Source organism: Lytechinus variegatus, chromosome 4 (assembly GCF_018143015.1).
Source record: "Lytechinus variegatus isolate NC3 chromosome 4, Lvar_3.0, whole genome shotgun sequence".
In the NCBI taxonomy this organism is placed as follows: domain Eukaryota; kingdom Metazoa; phylum Echinodermata; class Echinoidea; order Temnopleuroida; family Toxopneustidae; genus Lytechinus; species Lytechinus variegatus.
The window spans coordinates 53,694,822-53,711,828 of record NC_054743.1 but is presented as its reverse complement, the minus strand read 5'-3'; the positions used below and the strand labels follow the sequence as shown (position 1 = coordinate 53,711,828).

The window sequence follows — 17,007 nt, the reverse complement described above, 5'->3', positions numbered from 1 at the left end:
TCAAGAGGGCAAAATCGCCCGTCGCACTTATGTTTTTCCTATGGTGCATGGGCTTTAATCGTTCATGTACATTATATTTCTCTTTTACATGTATACCATCCAGGAAAACAAAATTTCAGGCCATTTCACCTGTCATGGTTTACCTGCATGTCTTTGGAATCGAAGCCTTTTCATTATTGACATAATGCTGTTTATATTTTAGTTCAAACTATTTTGGTCAACATCAACTTTTACTGATATGTTCAGACACATGTCTTTTATAATTCAGCAATAGACAGTTCTCTCTCAATATTAATAGATGTTACCGTTTAATCATTGTAATTGTATCCATAATTTTTTTATTCTGTCTTGCTAAATTTAGACACCTACATTAGTTCCAGGACACCATGGAAACGCACCCATCTCCAAAAAAAAATGATTGAATAACTCAGAATTTGTTCTTTGCTCAACTGAAGCAATCCAACATCGGCAGGCCTACTGGTCACAGCAAAGGAGTCCATTCAGAGTTGAATGCATGAACTCAAATTTTAAAACTGCATTCACAAACAGGTACAATACATGTCCATGTACCGGTATGTGCAATATCACCAGCAAACATAAACAAATTGCTGTTTTGATCATAAATTCTGTTTTTGCATGTACTGTACAAGTTTATGGCCAGTCCCACTTCACCCACACATTTTTCCACATATAATTACACATCTTTCCAGAATTCCAGGTACTCAACGCTTCTTTTCCATTGGGGGCCTACCGACTCGTAACGCGAGAGATTGGTTAAGTGTCTCCTAAATCCGTCCATTTCCAATAATATCCTGAATTGATTAGAGCATGCAAACAACATCCCTAACTAGCACAGGGCTTTCCACATCAATATTCATGTTTCATCCCACTAAAAACTTCTTTACAAAGTGCATCCATATGTTGAAGAGCAATGTAGAGCATTCAGATTTGACCCCCCCCCCCCCCCTCTCACCCCAAAAATCTTTGGAGAGTTTTATAGAGCAACTGTCAAGAAGAGTAAAATAAACTTATTCTTTTCAGAATGCCCTTACTTTGGACATTTACATGTACATGTATGTACTGTTGTTTTTCAAGATCTTTGGTTTTGATACCCAGTAAAACCCACAAACCTTTCAACATTCATTATACACTTCTCATTCAAATAATTTCCATCAATATTAATCGTGACTCATCCGAGTCTCGACAATTGGTGAGCGAAAATATATCAGTTGGAGCAATTTTGATTATTTCCTCGAACAATGTGAACTCATTATCACGTTTATATTTTACATTTAAGGCTTTGCCTATTAAAAGTGGTTATTTTTTTAATGAAGAGCTTGATAAAAAGGGGTACTTTTTACAAAACTGGATTTTTTAATATAAATATAGAGGTGGGAATCAAATGCACCTTCTATATCACAATTTGAAAAAAAAATGATTGCAAATTAGAGTTTTATTCCAAAAGGAGCTTAATCAACAATGATTTAATATCTAAAATTGGTTTATTTTGCTACTTTAATAGTTTATGCGTTCAATTTTTAGGTACCTGTTGTGGTTTCAAGTTCACACTTATTAGTGCAAATTTTGAGGAAAATTACAGAATTTTACTATTCTAATTAATATTTTTTGATTTAGCTCCTTTTGTGATTATCAAAAAGTCACCAACCTTAGGAAAGATGAAAAATGTTCAGTTTTTGTTGTAATTTCCAAACATCAAAAGAGTGAAATGTACACTTCTAGCAATATTTTATGTGTTTTGTGTTCAATTTTCAACATCAAAAATATTTAAATTGGCAAAAATGAACATTCTACCAGGAGCTACATCCATGATAAATAAGATTTATAAAGATTCTTTATAGAAATGATGATGAATGCTAGATTTTTAGAAACATGATTTAATTAATCTAAAAGATGATAGCCCCGTATCAAAATAAAACAGCAGTAGATTTAATACATGGAAAGGAAAATAAAAAAGCTTTGATGCCCTTCTTCCCTTCCTTTATACCCCTTTCACTTTTCCTTTTCTCTTTCCACCCTTTTTTTCCTTTTTGAGGGCATTTATTTGGGAGGGGGGGGGGCAACCCCACCGCCCCATTTGCAATGCTCCTGTATATTACATGTAGATCTGCAACCAAGTTCCCTTTCTTATTTGGACTGGCATCATTTTTAGGGGAGGTGAAATTTATTTCCCCCTACCTCTCTCCAGGAAATTCTGAAGAATTCAGGCTTCTACTATGCCATCATATTTTATTAATGATACATAATACAGTATCATATCATATATATGGAGTTCAGTCAACTCCAGTCAAATCGGAAGTGGAATGTCATTCCATTCACAACTAATGTCACATGATGAATATTTCTTGGAAAAATTAGAGGATGCAGTGAATATGAGATGTTATTAGCTACCACACTAGAAAGTACAAGAGTTTTCCTGGAAGCACATCCTGTTTTGCTGTTCTATAGATGTAATTCTATAATACTCTGGATGTTTTTTTTACTACTGCATACATATCATTTTTCAACATTCATCTCTTGAATAAAATCACCATTAGAATTGGAAAGAAGTAGTAACCCCAGTCATTTTTTATGCAGAATTGCCTTCCCCACCCTTCATTTCTATAACTTATACTTTAAATCATCTATGCATTTTGGATGGATTTGTTTTTTGCCCTCTTATAAAAAAACTGTGATAGAAATCTAGCACATAGGATATCAGCTGCAAATGAAATACACACACATCATGTGTGTACCTTGATCCCAAATTTACTTAAAAATTGGGGTATTCAAGTTTTCAGGTCAATTGCATCCAAACCCAATTGCATATTGCCTTCTCCTAAAATCTTAAAATTTCCAATGTTACTGTTAAAGGTCAAGTCCAACTCAGAAAAATGTAGATTTGAATCAATAGAAAAAAAATCAGACAAGCACAATGCTGAAAATTTCATCAAAATTAGATGTAAAATAAGAGAGTTATGAAATTTCAAAGTTTCGCTCATTTTTAACAAAATAGTTATATAAACAAGCCAGTTACATCCACATGAGAGTCAATGATGTCACTCACTCACACACTATTCCTTTTGTTTTTTATTGTTTGAATTATACAATATTTCAATTTTTATGAATTTGATGATTAGGACCTCCTTGCCTGAAGCACAAAATGTTAAAATAATGGAATTCCACATGGTCAGGGAGGAATGAAACTTCATTTCACATGACAATGATGAGAAAATCAAAATATTTCATATTTCATATAATGAAATACCAAAGAAATAGTGAGTGATGTCAACAGTTCCCTCATTTGCATACCGACCGAGATGGGCATATAACTGTTTTGTGAAATGAAGCGAAACTTTAAAATGTCATAACTTTCTTATTTTACATCCGATTTTGATGAAACTTTCATACCCCTTTCTCAAACCCAAATATGCGGCTAATAGCAGCATAATTTGGTCGTAAAATCAGAGGAGGACCACAGTTATCCGCATTATTTTGATGCTGCAATTATCTGCATAACAGCGGCATCGGGACCAGATTTTGACTTTAAGAACGCATTTCCAAATAATGCGGATAATTGCCATGGTGCGGTCACAAGGTCACCCTTTTCCAACACACGCATCGGAGGGGGCGTGTGCAGTTGTCATGACGATTATCTGCCTTTTTCAGGAGGGCGCTCGTAAAAATAGTGCGGATTATTTTCGTAGTTTGTGAATGCAATTTTTATTGAATTATCCGCATTACTTTTAGGCGGCTAATTGGAGGATGGGTTTATGAATGGGGTATCAGTGTTCTGCTTGTTGAATTTTTCTCTTTTTATTCAAATCAAGTTTTTGTTGGGGTGGACTTGTCCTTTAATAATAGAATTTTATTTTTGGGCCAAACTATTTCTAACACTTGTGCAACCATTTCCTGCTCCCATTATAAAGACAAGGGATGGAGTACTAACTCTTTGGGAAACTGGAAAGTTGTTTTTTTTTTGAAGGACAAAAATAAAAGCTACATACCTCTGAGTTGGGAATGAATGCACTGGGCCCAGTACCACATTGTCTGGGAATCTTCCCTCCTTGTTCCTGTGAGGAGAGATAGAGAGGAAAAAAACCATTCTTTTAAAACATCAACTGTGAATAAGTATCATACAGTGCAAATCTCTTGGGAACAAATAAATCTGTTTGAATTTTAATAGGCAAAATTCAACTTTATAAAAAGATATGATTTCACACTATGCATATTCTGGCTGAAATACACTGTTTCAAGTTTCCTAGGCATTTATACTAGGCTTGTAATGCATGGAAGGTCAACTATTAAATATGCAACATGTTGTACATTTACTAGCAATTACAGTGTACATGTAAATGTACATACATGTAGGAGAACCTCGATCTGGGAAGAAATACACACAAGAAAGAAATTAAAGTAATAGATGATTTCAATCAATGATAATAATCTTTGTAGTAAAAATGAGTAAAAACTGAAAATCCAGTTTCAATTCAGATACACGCAGTTCATGTGAATGTCACCACTCAATGAGTAAAAATTTGACAAAACGCAACATTTTTTTTTTCAGGAGGGTGTGGAGAGAATGGAATGAGGGAAGATTGAACAATGAGGGGCAATTGAGGCTCAGGCCAGTTTTAGCAATCCACCTTTATAGCAGACAGGTTGAAAATATCCATTCAAATGCACACACCAAAAAGTCCCCATCATCAAAAGACTTTGCCATTTTAATATTCCATTGCAATGGACCCCATCAAGTTGGAAAAGCGACGCCTACTGTCTCGCTCTGCTATGCGAGACAAAAATACAGCAAAGACTCAACGGAATGAAGCTGAAACACAGACACAAATACACACATACAGTACATGTAGTACATTAATATTAATAGTCAGTTTGAAAAGCAAATCAAGATTATTTGGACTACATAACAAATGTGACGTATAAAAATAGCATATTATTAATGTTGAATATTATTTTTCTGGTATCGCATCGCAATTTGCTCCACATTATTGAAAGACTGCTATGCGTGTATGGCATATTAATACATATAGGATTGTACATTACTTTCTCTTTTATATGGCCAAACATGCTATTCAAATTTGTTAAAAGCAAAATTATTTCCTGATTGATGCATTTAATCAGCAATTCATATTAGTATTGCCTGTTTCAATGAATGTATTAAAGAATCAACTTCAGCATGTAAAGGATGTAAAATTGTGAAGGTGATATTATGCTTGGAATGCATGACAGACATGATTACGTGATAGGGTCTCCATTCTAAATGGCGGAATGAAATAATGAATGGCCGGTCTACTTTTTTAATACATTGTATGTACATGTAGCTCATGTTTTAATAGTCTGTGATATTCAGACATACATGTAATTAAAGTGTAAACAATGTGCAATAGGTTATTTTCTTCTTCTTTTTTTATTTGGGGAAACTTGCTGGATTACCAGTGTGCCCCCCTCTCTATTTTTTCAGAGCCTATGTACCAACCCCTTAAAAATTGTTGTATCAGAGAAAGAATTACATGGGGGCTGGGTAATGTAGCCCCCCCCAAAAAAAAAAAAATGCTTTATAAACGATCCCCAGAAATTCCTCATTCACTACAATGTTAAAAAGCTTAATATGTTGGAGATTTACATGTACATGTACAAATAGGCAGGCAAGTTCTGGAAAGTAGCCCCTGGAAATCAATTCTTTATTATTTTATTTTATTTTTGCCTGTGCTCTATACTTGTCAATGACATCTTGATTTTTGTCTTCATTTTTGATAAACTTGCCAAACCTGACCATGATGAAGATAAAAACCACAAAGTTTTGACAGTTGTGTGAAATGTTGACAATCGGAAATAGAGCCCAGAGGCGGCTCACCCCACACATCCTATGGATAATAACGATCTTGTTTCCACAAACTTTGCTGTTGTATGCACATGTGTATATGTACAGGGAATGATAGTGAGAATAACTTGAATGTAATCCTCTAGCATTTTCCTATCATTTTTCTTCAATTAGGCTCCTTTATATTCAGTGAGAATTGAGACATCAGATCCAGCTAACCAACATTATTTGATTATAATGGAGTGAAATTGTGAAAGCTTCAAACTGAAAATTTCATCAGAAAGATTTTTCAGAAAAGTTATGCAAATTGCAAAACAGTGTGCTAGTGAGGAACCCAATGATAGGAAACATTGCTCATTGCTGACAAGTATTCTGCAATTAGCAGCACTGAAAGTGCTTTTAAGAATCAAGTGACATACTTCCAACACACATTTGGAACCAAAGCCAATGGCCTGAACTACATACCGGTACATACACAGCCCACTGTCTTGATGTCAAGTCAGCCAAGTACATGTATGTACAGTGCAAAGTAAATGGACTTCTATACCCCTTTCATAAACCCAATTATGCGGATAATATCCGCATACATGTAATTTGGTCGTAAAATCGGAGTGGGACCAGAGTTATCCGCATTATTTCGATGCTGCAATTATCCGCATAATAGCGGCATCGGGACCAGATTTTATGAACTCATTTTTAAAGTAATGTGGATAATTGCCATGGTGCGGTCACAAGGTCACCCTTTTCCAACACAACCCCATCAGAGGGGGTGTTTGCAGTTGCCATGACAATTATCCGCCTTTTTCAGGTCGGGCGCTCGTAAAAATAGTGCGGATTATTTTCGGAGTTTGTGAATGCAATTTTTATTGTATTATCCGCGGTACTCTTAGGCGGATAATTGGAGGATGGGTATGTGAAAGGGGTACTAAACGTACATGTATATGTGGACATGAATATAAGAATGTTCCAATGGCAAAGGGGCAAAATATAAAGCCAAATACATGTACATGTAGCATACCGTTATGTTGTATGGGACAAAACTTGTAAAGCTGCAATGTACAAGCTACATGTAGCAAAGCGAGCAAGAGAAAATTATGTTTACCTTTTTCATATGAAAATCTAATTTTACGATAGCTTTGGACATAATATTGAGAAAATATTATAAATAATAAGATTTAGGCCTACATGTATATATCGTCTTTCCATTTTTATTAATATTGTATTTTATCACTTCTCTTTTCTTTTTTCTTTTTTGTCATGATTTTGACAATGGCCCCCATCCATAGTAGGCCTAAACACGGACTATGTACAGGTTCAGGTATACTGCTATTACAGTAGGCCTACAGTACTACATGTACAAGACCTCTTTGAGATCAAGAACACAATGCCCAAGATATAGTGTAAAATGTATGCAGTGTACAGCATAATCAATTCTCAACCACAGCCAACGACCAAAGATCAGGGACATGGACAATGTCCAACGAACATGTGATAAGACCACATATCATGGTCAAGTCATAATGGGCAAGAGTCCAGCTTGCACATCAGTCAATCAAGTCCTTGTTTCACACAGAAATATAACTTTACCATTTCAAAGGGAATGGGAATATATAATAAACAAAACAGGAATTCATAAGGAGGATAGATCTAGTCCTGATTATTGGTTGTTTTATAGAGGTTTATTCACACCATGTAACCCCCCCCCCCCCCCCTGCTGCCCATTTCCTTTGCTTTTAATAATATAAATTAATGTGTTCATAAAATAGCTACATGTACATACATGTATAACCCCTTTTTGATGAAAAGAACTCGTGTCAATGGTGCACATGTACGCATGTGAATGAACAATGCAATGTTCATACATGAACTGTAAATATCATTGCAATAAAGTACTTAGAGTTGTATTAGGGGACTGGCAGCCTGCACACCTTCAACAGAGTTTGGAGTGAATACTTTCAATATTAATATTTTTCAAGAAAGTTTGATAGATACATGTAGGCCTACATTTGAATACATGTACATGTACAAATGTAGATGTACATGAAGGCCTACATGTACATGATGTATTTGGACGGCACTACTGCAATTCGTAAATAAACTCTCCAGAAAATAGTAGGCCTACTGACGTTCAAATTGTTCATGATGTGCATACAAATGTCAAACAGTCCATATCATAAATATTTACAAATCAATATTCAAACATCGAAATACTAGATCTAATCATTGACTTCAGTTTTGGCCTACTCGTTGACCAATGAAATAGGCCTAACTCAAAGCAAGCCAAGGTTACAAAGTGACCATCAAAAGTTTGCAATAGTGGGCTACAAGCCAAGATTCTTCTCTGAGGGAAAATGCCTCTTTTTCCATACCCACTGACCTGTGAGGATGCCGATGATCTAACACGTTTTCCTGTCATTTTGGTTTCTGGCGCCGTTTCTTCCGTTACCACCTCCTCCCCAATTTTCCCCTCCATCTCCTGAACGGAGGAGTGCAACTCAGTCCTCACACAGTCGAGACTGGCGTGTTTCCCCATCGTATCACCGTCACCGAATTCGGCAGGGGCACAGTAATTCAAGCCACAACCGTCCGCAGAGGAATTGTAACAGTTTGATACACCAAGCATTTGGGTGTTTTGTTTTGGTTCCATGGGCTGGAGAATGGCCTTGGTAGTGTTGAAATGGCTTATGCAATACCAAATGGATATCAACACAAAATAACAGCAATCATACACCTCTACAAGACACACTGCTGTAGTCCATGATCAAGTGTGCATGCAGCAACCTCTCCAGGATATTGCATCACACTGAACCAGCTGCTCTTTGTTATGAATATGCATGATCTTTCATTCACAGACACACACAAAATACACAGCAGGATTCGCGCATACTGGAGCGCACAGCAATCAAAGGCACAAAGACACACAAGCACACACAAAGTCAGACCATGGCCAATGTTTGCCATGATTGGCTGAAGGCTGGGGGTAAGTTGGAGGTGTGTCCCTTCATGAATATGTAACATCTCCTTTCTTCAAGTGTAGTCTCCTCTCTCAGACAATGTTGGTTATTGTAATGTTTTGTCTTTCATACTGTACAAGCGCTATCATCAACCCATATGAAAATATTACCTCTCGGAGTACATGTACAGGTGATACTGTGCACATGCAATTCAAGGAAGTGTATTTCTGTGAAATATACAAGTATTATATTCCCTGAATATTTATCAACTACAAGTAGTTTCATAGAATATTCATCAAATCATGGTAGGGTCTGGTCCATGATCAAATCAATTCACCTCAGGAGACTATCCCATAACCCTGAAAAGTCACCTTTGGTGGATGTAAACACTGGCTGGTTGGTGACGTCTTGTTGGCCAGAATCCCAACAACACAAGAGAGTTTTAATATGGGAGCATCACTTGAACTTGATCAATGATTTACATGTAAACATGTAGCACATACCAGGCCTGGTCACGAGCCCGGTGTTTGCGTCAGAGTGATTTCAGTATGAAGTATGGTACACACTTGAAACAGCAATTGACATGCTGATAAACTTCAGCCATTGTCAGTTATTTCTAGGACATTCTCATCCCTCCCATACAAAGATAAATGATATCATTATCAAAGGAATTCAGTTAAAACAAACATACATCTGTACATGTACATGAACATTGTAGGCCTACACTATACATGTAGCAACAAAAAACATGATGATGACTACAGCCTACATGTACAAGTGACTATAAAGCAAGACCACTCACTGATTACCCCAATACCGACTGCTGAGTCTCACTTGCATGAACTTTCTGGATGTTTCTCATCATTGTGTTTTTTACAGAATAACTGAAGCAAATATCATACTAAAGCTGTACATTTCTAAAACTGATTCAAAATCACACTATCTTCCAGTATTATGCATTTCTTCATGTAGAAAACAGCTTTGTGAAACACTCTATGCTGAGTGTTCACATGAACAACAACAAAGTAGCCCCCCCCCCCCTTAAAAAAAAATTCAAAGGGGAAGTTCACCCTAAAGAAAAGTTTGTTGTAAAAATAGCCCCCAAAAATGATTAATAATGTTGGTGAAGATTTGAGGAAATTTTGTTATAAAAGATTAAGAAGGTTAGTGGAATTATAAGTTTGGGATTTGTGACGTCATAAACGAGCAGCTGCCCCGTATACATGTATGTTACTGTACATGCAATGCATGAATTTCATTATGGATTCTGATGACTTACGTTTGTGTTATTTTCATGATCGGGTGTGAAATGATTTGTGTATTGATAAACAAGAGGTTCAGTAAAAACCATTTTCAATTTTCTGAGAAAATGACAATTCATTGATCTTTTTTTTTCATTCGCTAGCTATGTATGATTGTCGCAGACAATCGAAAGCTCGGTAATTGCTCCGGGCTTCATTTGGTCTATAAAGACAAAGGGTTTAAAGTTAGAGTTGCAATAGGGTTTTATGTTATGTTTAGGGTTGGGTTCGGGAACTTTAGTGTAGGGATGATCCGAGCTGAAACTATGTATATCTAAGTATTTCTAAAGTAAAATTCACAAAGCAAAATGGTGAAAATTTCATCAAAATCGGATAACAAATACATTTATTTATTGAATTTTCAATTTCATCAATATTTTGTGAAAACACTTACTGCACATCATCATGAATATTCATTAGGTGGGCTGATGATGTCACATCCCTACTCTCCCTTTTCTTTATAAGTTATTAGATGAAAAAATAAATGTTTCATGTTTCATACATGTACATAGTGTAAATTATGTGTCTCATATTATGGTGAAATAAGTCACGGCAATAAATGATTAATGCACTAATAATCAGTTGTCAATCCAATTGTTTTAGTTCTTAGTAGGAAAATTTGGAATAAACCCAATTTCATATACTGGTAATAAAATACACAAGAACAAGAGGGGATATGACATCATCAGCCCACCTACATGTACATGTAAGAATATTCATGAAGACATGCCTAGAGCTGTTTCACCGGATTAATGCAAATCTCTAAAATTCAATAACTCTGTTATTTGTTATCAGATTTTGATCAAATGTTTAGCATTTTGCTCTGTGAACTTTACTCTATTTATTGAGATATATCCAGCCTGGACCATCCCTTTAACAGTGGAGGAAATGCCATGGAACTGATGAGAGGGACCTTCTGCATTTTTATGCCATAGGCCTATGTATTCAGACCACTTTTCTTGAATAAATGCGTGAAGGTTTTGCACAGCAACCTGCATACATCATTTGTACATCATCTACATGTACATTGCACTCTACATTATCCTCCTGTATCATTGCCTGCCTGACAAAAGGGGTAAGGACGATTATCATAGCCCTGGGAAGCGCAAGCACCCCCAAGATTATCTTTCCCAGGGGGTGCTGCATGTATTATTTTCCATAGGCATCACCCCCTGTATTTTGGTAAGTGTGTAAAATTTGAGAAATATATATATGTAAAAAAGACAATCATTTTGTGTTGAAACTTTTTTTTTTGCTTGTCAAATTAACTTCAGCTCCCCACCAATACAATCGTACCCAGGACCCTGGATGATATTAATAATTTAACCAATTCCTTTTGCTACAACTACACACCAAAGTTCTATTATTGATTATGGTTTGATAAGATATCGATTTCATTCTTTTGAATAAAACCTTCAAAACCTGCACAGCTGATCCATCTATTCATAATCTAGACCTCTTTCCTTACAATCCCTTCCTTTATTCCTTTGTCTTCTATTGTGGAGAATCCTTTTATTTTGAGGAGCAAGAGCCTGGGTTCATGTAGTCTTTCATCCAGGCAAATACACATGAACATGTCTGTACACGTATTGAGTCTGGAAATCTTACTACCAAGCAAACAAAAAATGAATGCAGAGCAAATCCCAAGTTTAAGTTCATCACACACTACATGAAGGTGTAAACTTCAGCAGCTTATAACAAAAATAGTATAAAAAAAATCATTTGCACATTGATGTACATGTGGGCTTTCATAATTCCCAAATTATTTGGCTATTTATTGGGAAAATCATTATTGTCTACAATGTAGCTCACTTGTCACTTTTCCTTTTTTTAAATTACTGCAGACTTCATTTTCATTCCCATCCCATTTCCTTGAAGGCCTACATGTACGTATGGAAAGTGTATTGAACAGAATACTACCATGTGACTTCAAAGTAAGACTACTGCTGACAATTGAACACTGGAGCCTTTTGTGAAGTACCAGTAATGCTGTTAAGCAAAAGAGTTGATGGAATGATGATGCAATAATTACAGTAACCTCAAACATCCACTGAAGCCCCACCTCCCCATGGATGGCTAGACCTACATGCACATGTACAAAGGCCTACATGTATGTAGCTGTAAACATACATTTTTGTATATATGTAGACCTACATTTGAAATATTTTATGTTTGATGTACATGTATGGTACATAACACAGTGTACAGTCTTAATTTCAAATATAGGACAATATGCATGAATTGGGAAGAATTTAGGTCTACAAATACATGTACATACATGTATGTACCAGGGGAAATCACTTGTCCAGATGAACATGTAGGCCTGCATAATGTACATTGATAATAAACAAACATGCCTTTGCATTTTCGTTCAATAACTTTTTACTTTAATAAAGGACAAGCCCACCATAACAAAAGTTAAAATTGAGTAAAACAAGAAAAATCCAACTAGCATGATGCTAAAAATTTAATCAAAATCAATCTTTGGTGAAACTCTGGTCAGCTGCATTGCACTTTGTCCAACACAATACCCTTCCCGCTTATATATTTGAAGTTTTTCTTCTGATATGATGTAAAATGATGAACTTCAGCTTATCCAATTAAAGTTTTTACAAAACAAACAAAAGTTTTCAGTTCAAATGAAATAAAGTAAAAATAAAATAAACATGTACAGTACCATAGATTCTCCTATGAAGGAGATGCGTAAAAAAAATTTAGGCTAATACTGGTACCCTTTTATAAACTTACACACGAGTTTTAAATTTTTGATCCAGATTTGAAAAAAAAAAGCCAGTATAAATTATTAGGAAATGTCTGGATTTGGTTGGAGTTGCCCTTTAACATTATGATGAATTGAGATTTTCAGGACTCCTCAAATAATTTCCACATGGGGGGGGGCTTGATCACCCCAACCCCCGTTTTATTTTTTTCCTGCAATACTTTGTATCATGATAAAAATCCCTTCAATTTCTTCTCTCTTCTCCTTTTTATTTCCTCTGATTTTTTTTTTTGGGGGGGGGGTTATTTTAATAGGAACAAAGCTATACAATGTTTGTGGTGAGCAGAAAGCACCCCCGACATGAAGTAATGGAAAATTCCATTGTGACACACCAATTCATTTCAACCAATCACAATGTTCAGGATCGGAACAATGTACATGAACATGTGCGTACGTGCATTTGAACATGGAGCAAATCATAGTGGACAACTAATAGAGAATGCAAGAGATGTACTGGTACACATTGTATTGTACAATGTATTCAGAACTGAACTTCAACTTCGCTTTACTGTGGGGGGGGGGGGCAACAACAACCCCTGGACAGATAGGGAAAGTAGAAGAGTCAAAAGACCCTGAAATGGATCAAACTTTTACAAACAGTATGATGGCCTACAGTATTAAAGATGTACACAGCATATATGTATGCTCTATGCTGTACATAATGTAAAAGCAAAGTTGTATACCGTACTTTTGATGTCTTGGCAAAATTTAAGCCCCTTGAAAAGTACAGGTAGGCCTACATGTACATGTACTAATTTTCAATGAAAATCAACACTTTTTAAATATAATTGAATGATTTGTGCACTGGAAAGTCAATGCCCTTCTACATTGTGTAGAGTATACCTGTACAAAGTATAGATTATAGAAATGTATCCAAGTATCAAGCTTGTATTTGCCTGGCTACATCAACTACATGTACACTTTACATGTACCAGGGCAGGGACTCGGTTAAACAAAAAAGAAGAAATTTTGAGGGGAACAATAAAGACCTCTCCTGAAACTTTTATCATAAAAAGGGGGGTACCCTTTATGTGGTACATGTACATGTAGGGGAGCACTGCAAAAAATCTTCTTTGACATACAAAGGGAGCTTTTTGATTCGATTACAAAATGGATGGGGAAATGGAAAGTTACAACCTAAAACCAAAGGAGACAAAAAATCAGATGCCCTGAATATGTAATGTTTATCTCACTTTGTGTGTTATTGCTTAAATGTAATTGTGTAGGTGTAACGTTGATTGAGAATGAGATTTTCAAGGTTAAACACTACAATCATTCACTGACACTTGTTCTACGTTCAGGTTTGTATTACAAAGTGATGTTAGAATAGAGATTATAGTATACAATATAAAATGTTGTATACACTGTACCAACAATAATAATAATGATACATGTATAATAGCCAATTTTTATATAGCACAATACAACAATACAAAAGTGCATGATGTTGCTTGATTTCTAGTTTTTCTGCGTATCAGCATTTATCATTTTTATGTAACAAAAATCCATTTCGCTATTAATAGGCAAGTGAAAATCGCTCTGCCTGAAATGGATGAAGACGAGCGGTACATGTAGTGAGTGATCACTCTCGCTCCCCTTCATACCGAGATCCTTCTGTGCATGTACATCTACCCAACTCTCCCTGACATCATATGCAATGAATTATTTTTTATAGAAAAGGGAGTTTATCACATCATCAGCTCTCATCCGGGACACTACATGTATATTGAAATTACCCATTTTCTTATTAAAAAGAAAATACAGTATCGCCCAAAATAAAGTTGACACCCTTAACGCACGTAACGCCGCACCGGCCCGCACTGCGTTTATTTTTTCATTAACGTTCACGCGCGTTATTGCCAGCGCGGAAGGATATCAAACAAAAAAAAAAAAAAGTACCTCGTAGACTTACGTCGCATTATTATTGCGATAACGAACGCGATAATAGCGCAATAATCATGAAGATTGTCATAATAAGATGAATCGGCGCGCCGATGTTTTACTAAAACCTCGTGTAAATATTTTGAAATTTACCACCCTCTTGGAGATCGAAATCCAGGAAATCCAAGGGTGTCGATTTGGGTTGATTAACGGTGCGCTAGTTGACAAGACAACAAACTGAAGAAGTCTCGGAGGAGGTGACTTGGTTTGACCAGACCTCGGAGATGCCAGAACACTCGTCGTCTCGTGCCATCATGAGAATGCTCGATCCGTTCTGATTTGGAGTTCAGTTTTTTTCCCCATGATTCATTAATATACTCGTTTTAACTAGTGTCAGTTTTTAAGAATTCTCATTTGTCTTATCGTGTTTCACTTTCTTTAAATGCGTGTAGTTTGTTTTCAACCTAAAAGACATTTTGTCCAAGAGCAAAAATAAATAAAAATAACATGATAAAAAAGGTTTTCAACCCAAAATTATGACATTTCGTCTAAGAAAAATTTTGACAAGCTGAAGCAGAAATAAATAAAAAAAAACGAAATGTTCACTTTCAAAAGAGGCATTTTTGTTTTCACGGCATTTTTACATTACAAATTTTAATTGTGCTTCTCGAAAGTGGGGGGGGGGGGGGCAAGGGTTGTCTGTGCCCCCTCCCCGGGATCCGCCAGTGCTAGTGGATACAAGATAATACGCGGGTGTTGTACCTCTGTGTTGTGATGTTATGTGATGTTGTAAGAGAGATTGGCAAAGCGAGGGGGAGACACGCATTTTAATACACAGAAAGTAATACGACTTGAGAAACCACAAGAGAATGACACAATTAAATAGCGATATGCATAAAGATAGTCCTTTAATTTGTCCCCAGATCAGGATGAAAAAAAATCAGCTCCCGCTTTGCGCTCGTATAACTTATTGGAAAAGATTTCAATGTATCAGATCAGATCTATCATTTTCAGCTCGAGCTGAACTATGTCATCTTCATGAGTCACACTGTAAGCAGACCAGTATATATAACTTCAGCTAACGCTTTGCGCTATATATTTTTTTTGCTGAGATACAAACCGTGATACACAATCATCTTCGGCACAAACATTGCTCATTACAATGTTTAATTTCCAGGGCAAACGACATGTTATTTCCCCCAATATTTTAGCTCACTCTTATTTGTGTGATATAATTTGTTAGTTAATTTCTTTGAGCTCTCTGACAGTTACTAAGCTTTATTCTTACACACAAAAAAGGTAAGGTTAGGGGAAGATGGGGCAAAGGACCCCAGGCTTTCGGACAAAGGAATTTTGAAATTTGCATAAGTTAATAATTTTGAAGCAGACGTTCGACATGGCGGCATAGTATCAACCATGAACTTGTAACATGTAAGAATAAAGCAATTAAAGTAACTATCACGGCTACATCTTGAACTGTTCAAAGGAACCACAAAAAAAATCAGCTTTTACCTGCAGTTCAGGGAAATGGATGAAAATACCCCCCCCCCCCCCCTTATTGGCGGAAGCTGCATCCACGGCCCCTGTTTCTGTCAAGTCTTCAAGATCCATTTGATGGTGTAGACTGTGGTACTATCGTAGCCGGGATTTATTTTTGGGGGGGGGGCGATGATTGCACGCGAAGTATATAACACTTGCAGTCTTGCAGAGCGCGCAAATTTTAAATAATTTTTCTTCCCGCTCGAAGCGTGGATGTTAAATTGCATTATAAAAAAAAATAACAAATGCCTACTTTGGTATAATCAGATTTGATAGAAAAAAGATTCAGCAGCATTAAAAACAGAGTAGAAGACAAGTATGCTATGCAGTAAGGGAGAAGTAATCCTACCCGCGGATGACATAGATGCTCTGAAATTTCGAAGAGCAAAATTTCCAGGTCATATCATGGTAACACCAACAGCATTTGTTTATAATTGTGCTCTGGCATTATTAGCTCATTGCGTGATATTTAAACACAAAAGGAGGGGGAACATCACGGTGACTTCTCTTTTCATATCCTTTTCGCCGTTGTCAGAATGTTTTCTATTTCTATAGAGAGTAACAAAAGGTAAATCAAGTATCTTAACTCCTTAGCATCTCAAAACAATTTTGAAACATGTCCTGATCATTCGTTAATTAAATCTGAGATGTTTGTGACTTCTATTTCATTTCCTTTTGCCGTTGTCGGAATGTTTCTTTTATATTTCTTAGAGAGTT

At 36.1% G+C, this 17,007-nt stretch overlaps 1 protein-coding gene across 1 annotated transcript in view; it reads right to left on the bottom strand.

Moving 5' to 3' along the window:
- Window positions 1–3,798: 3,798 nt before the first annotated feature.
- The window catches only part of LOC121414327, a 49,014-nt gene continuing 35,805 nt past the window's right edge, over window positions 3,799–17,007 (bottom strand). Inside the window, exon 3 of the mRNA XM_041607466.1 lies at window positions 3,799–4,070. Coding sequence (XP_041463400.1) covers window positions 3,942–4,070 — 129 coding nt within the window. The 3' untranslated portion in view covers window positions 3,799–3,941. The remainder of the gene's footprint in view (window positions 4,071–17,007) is intronic.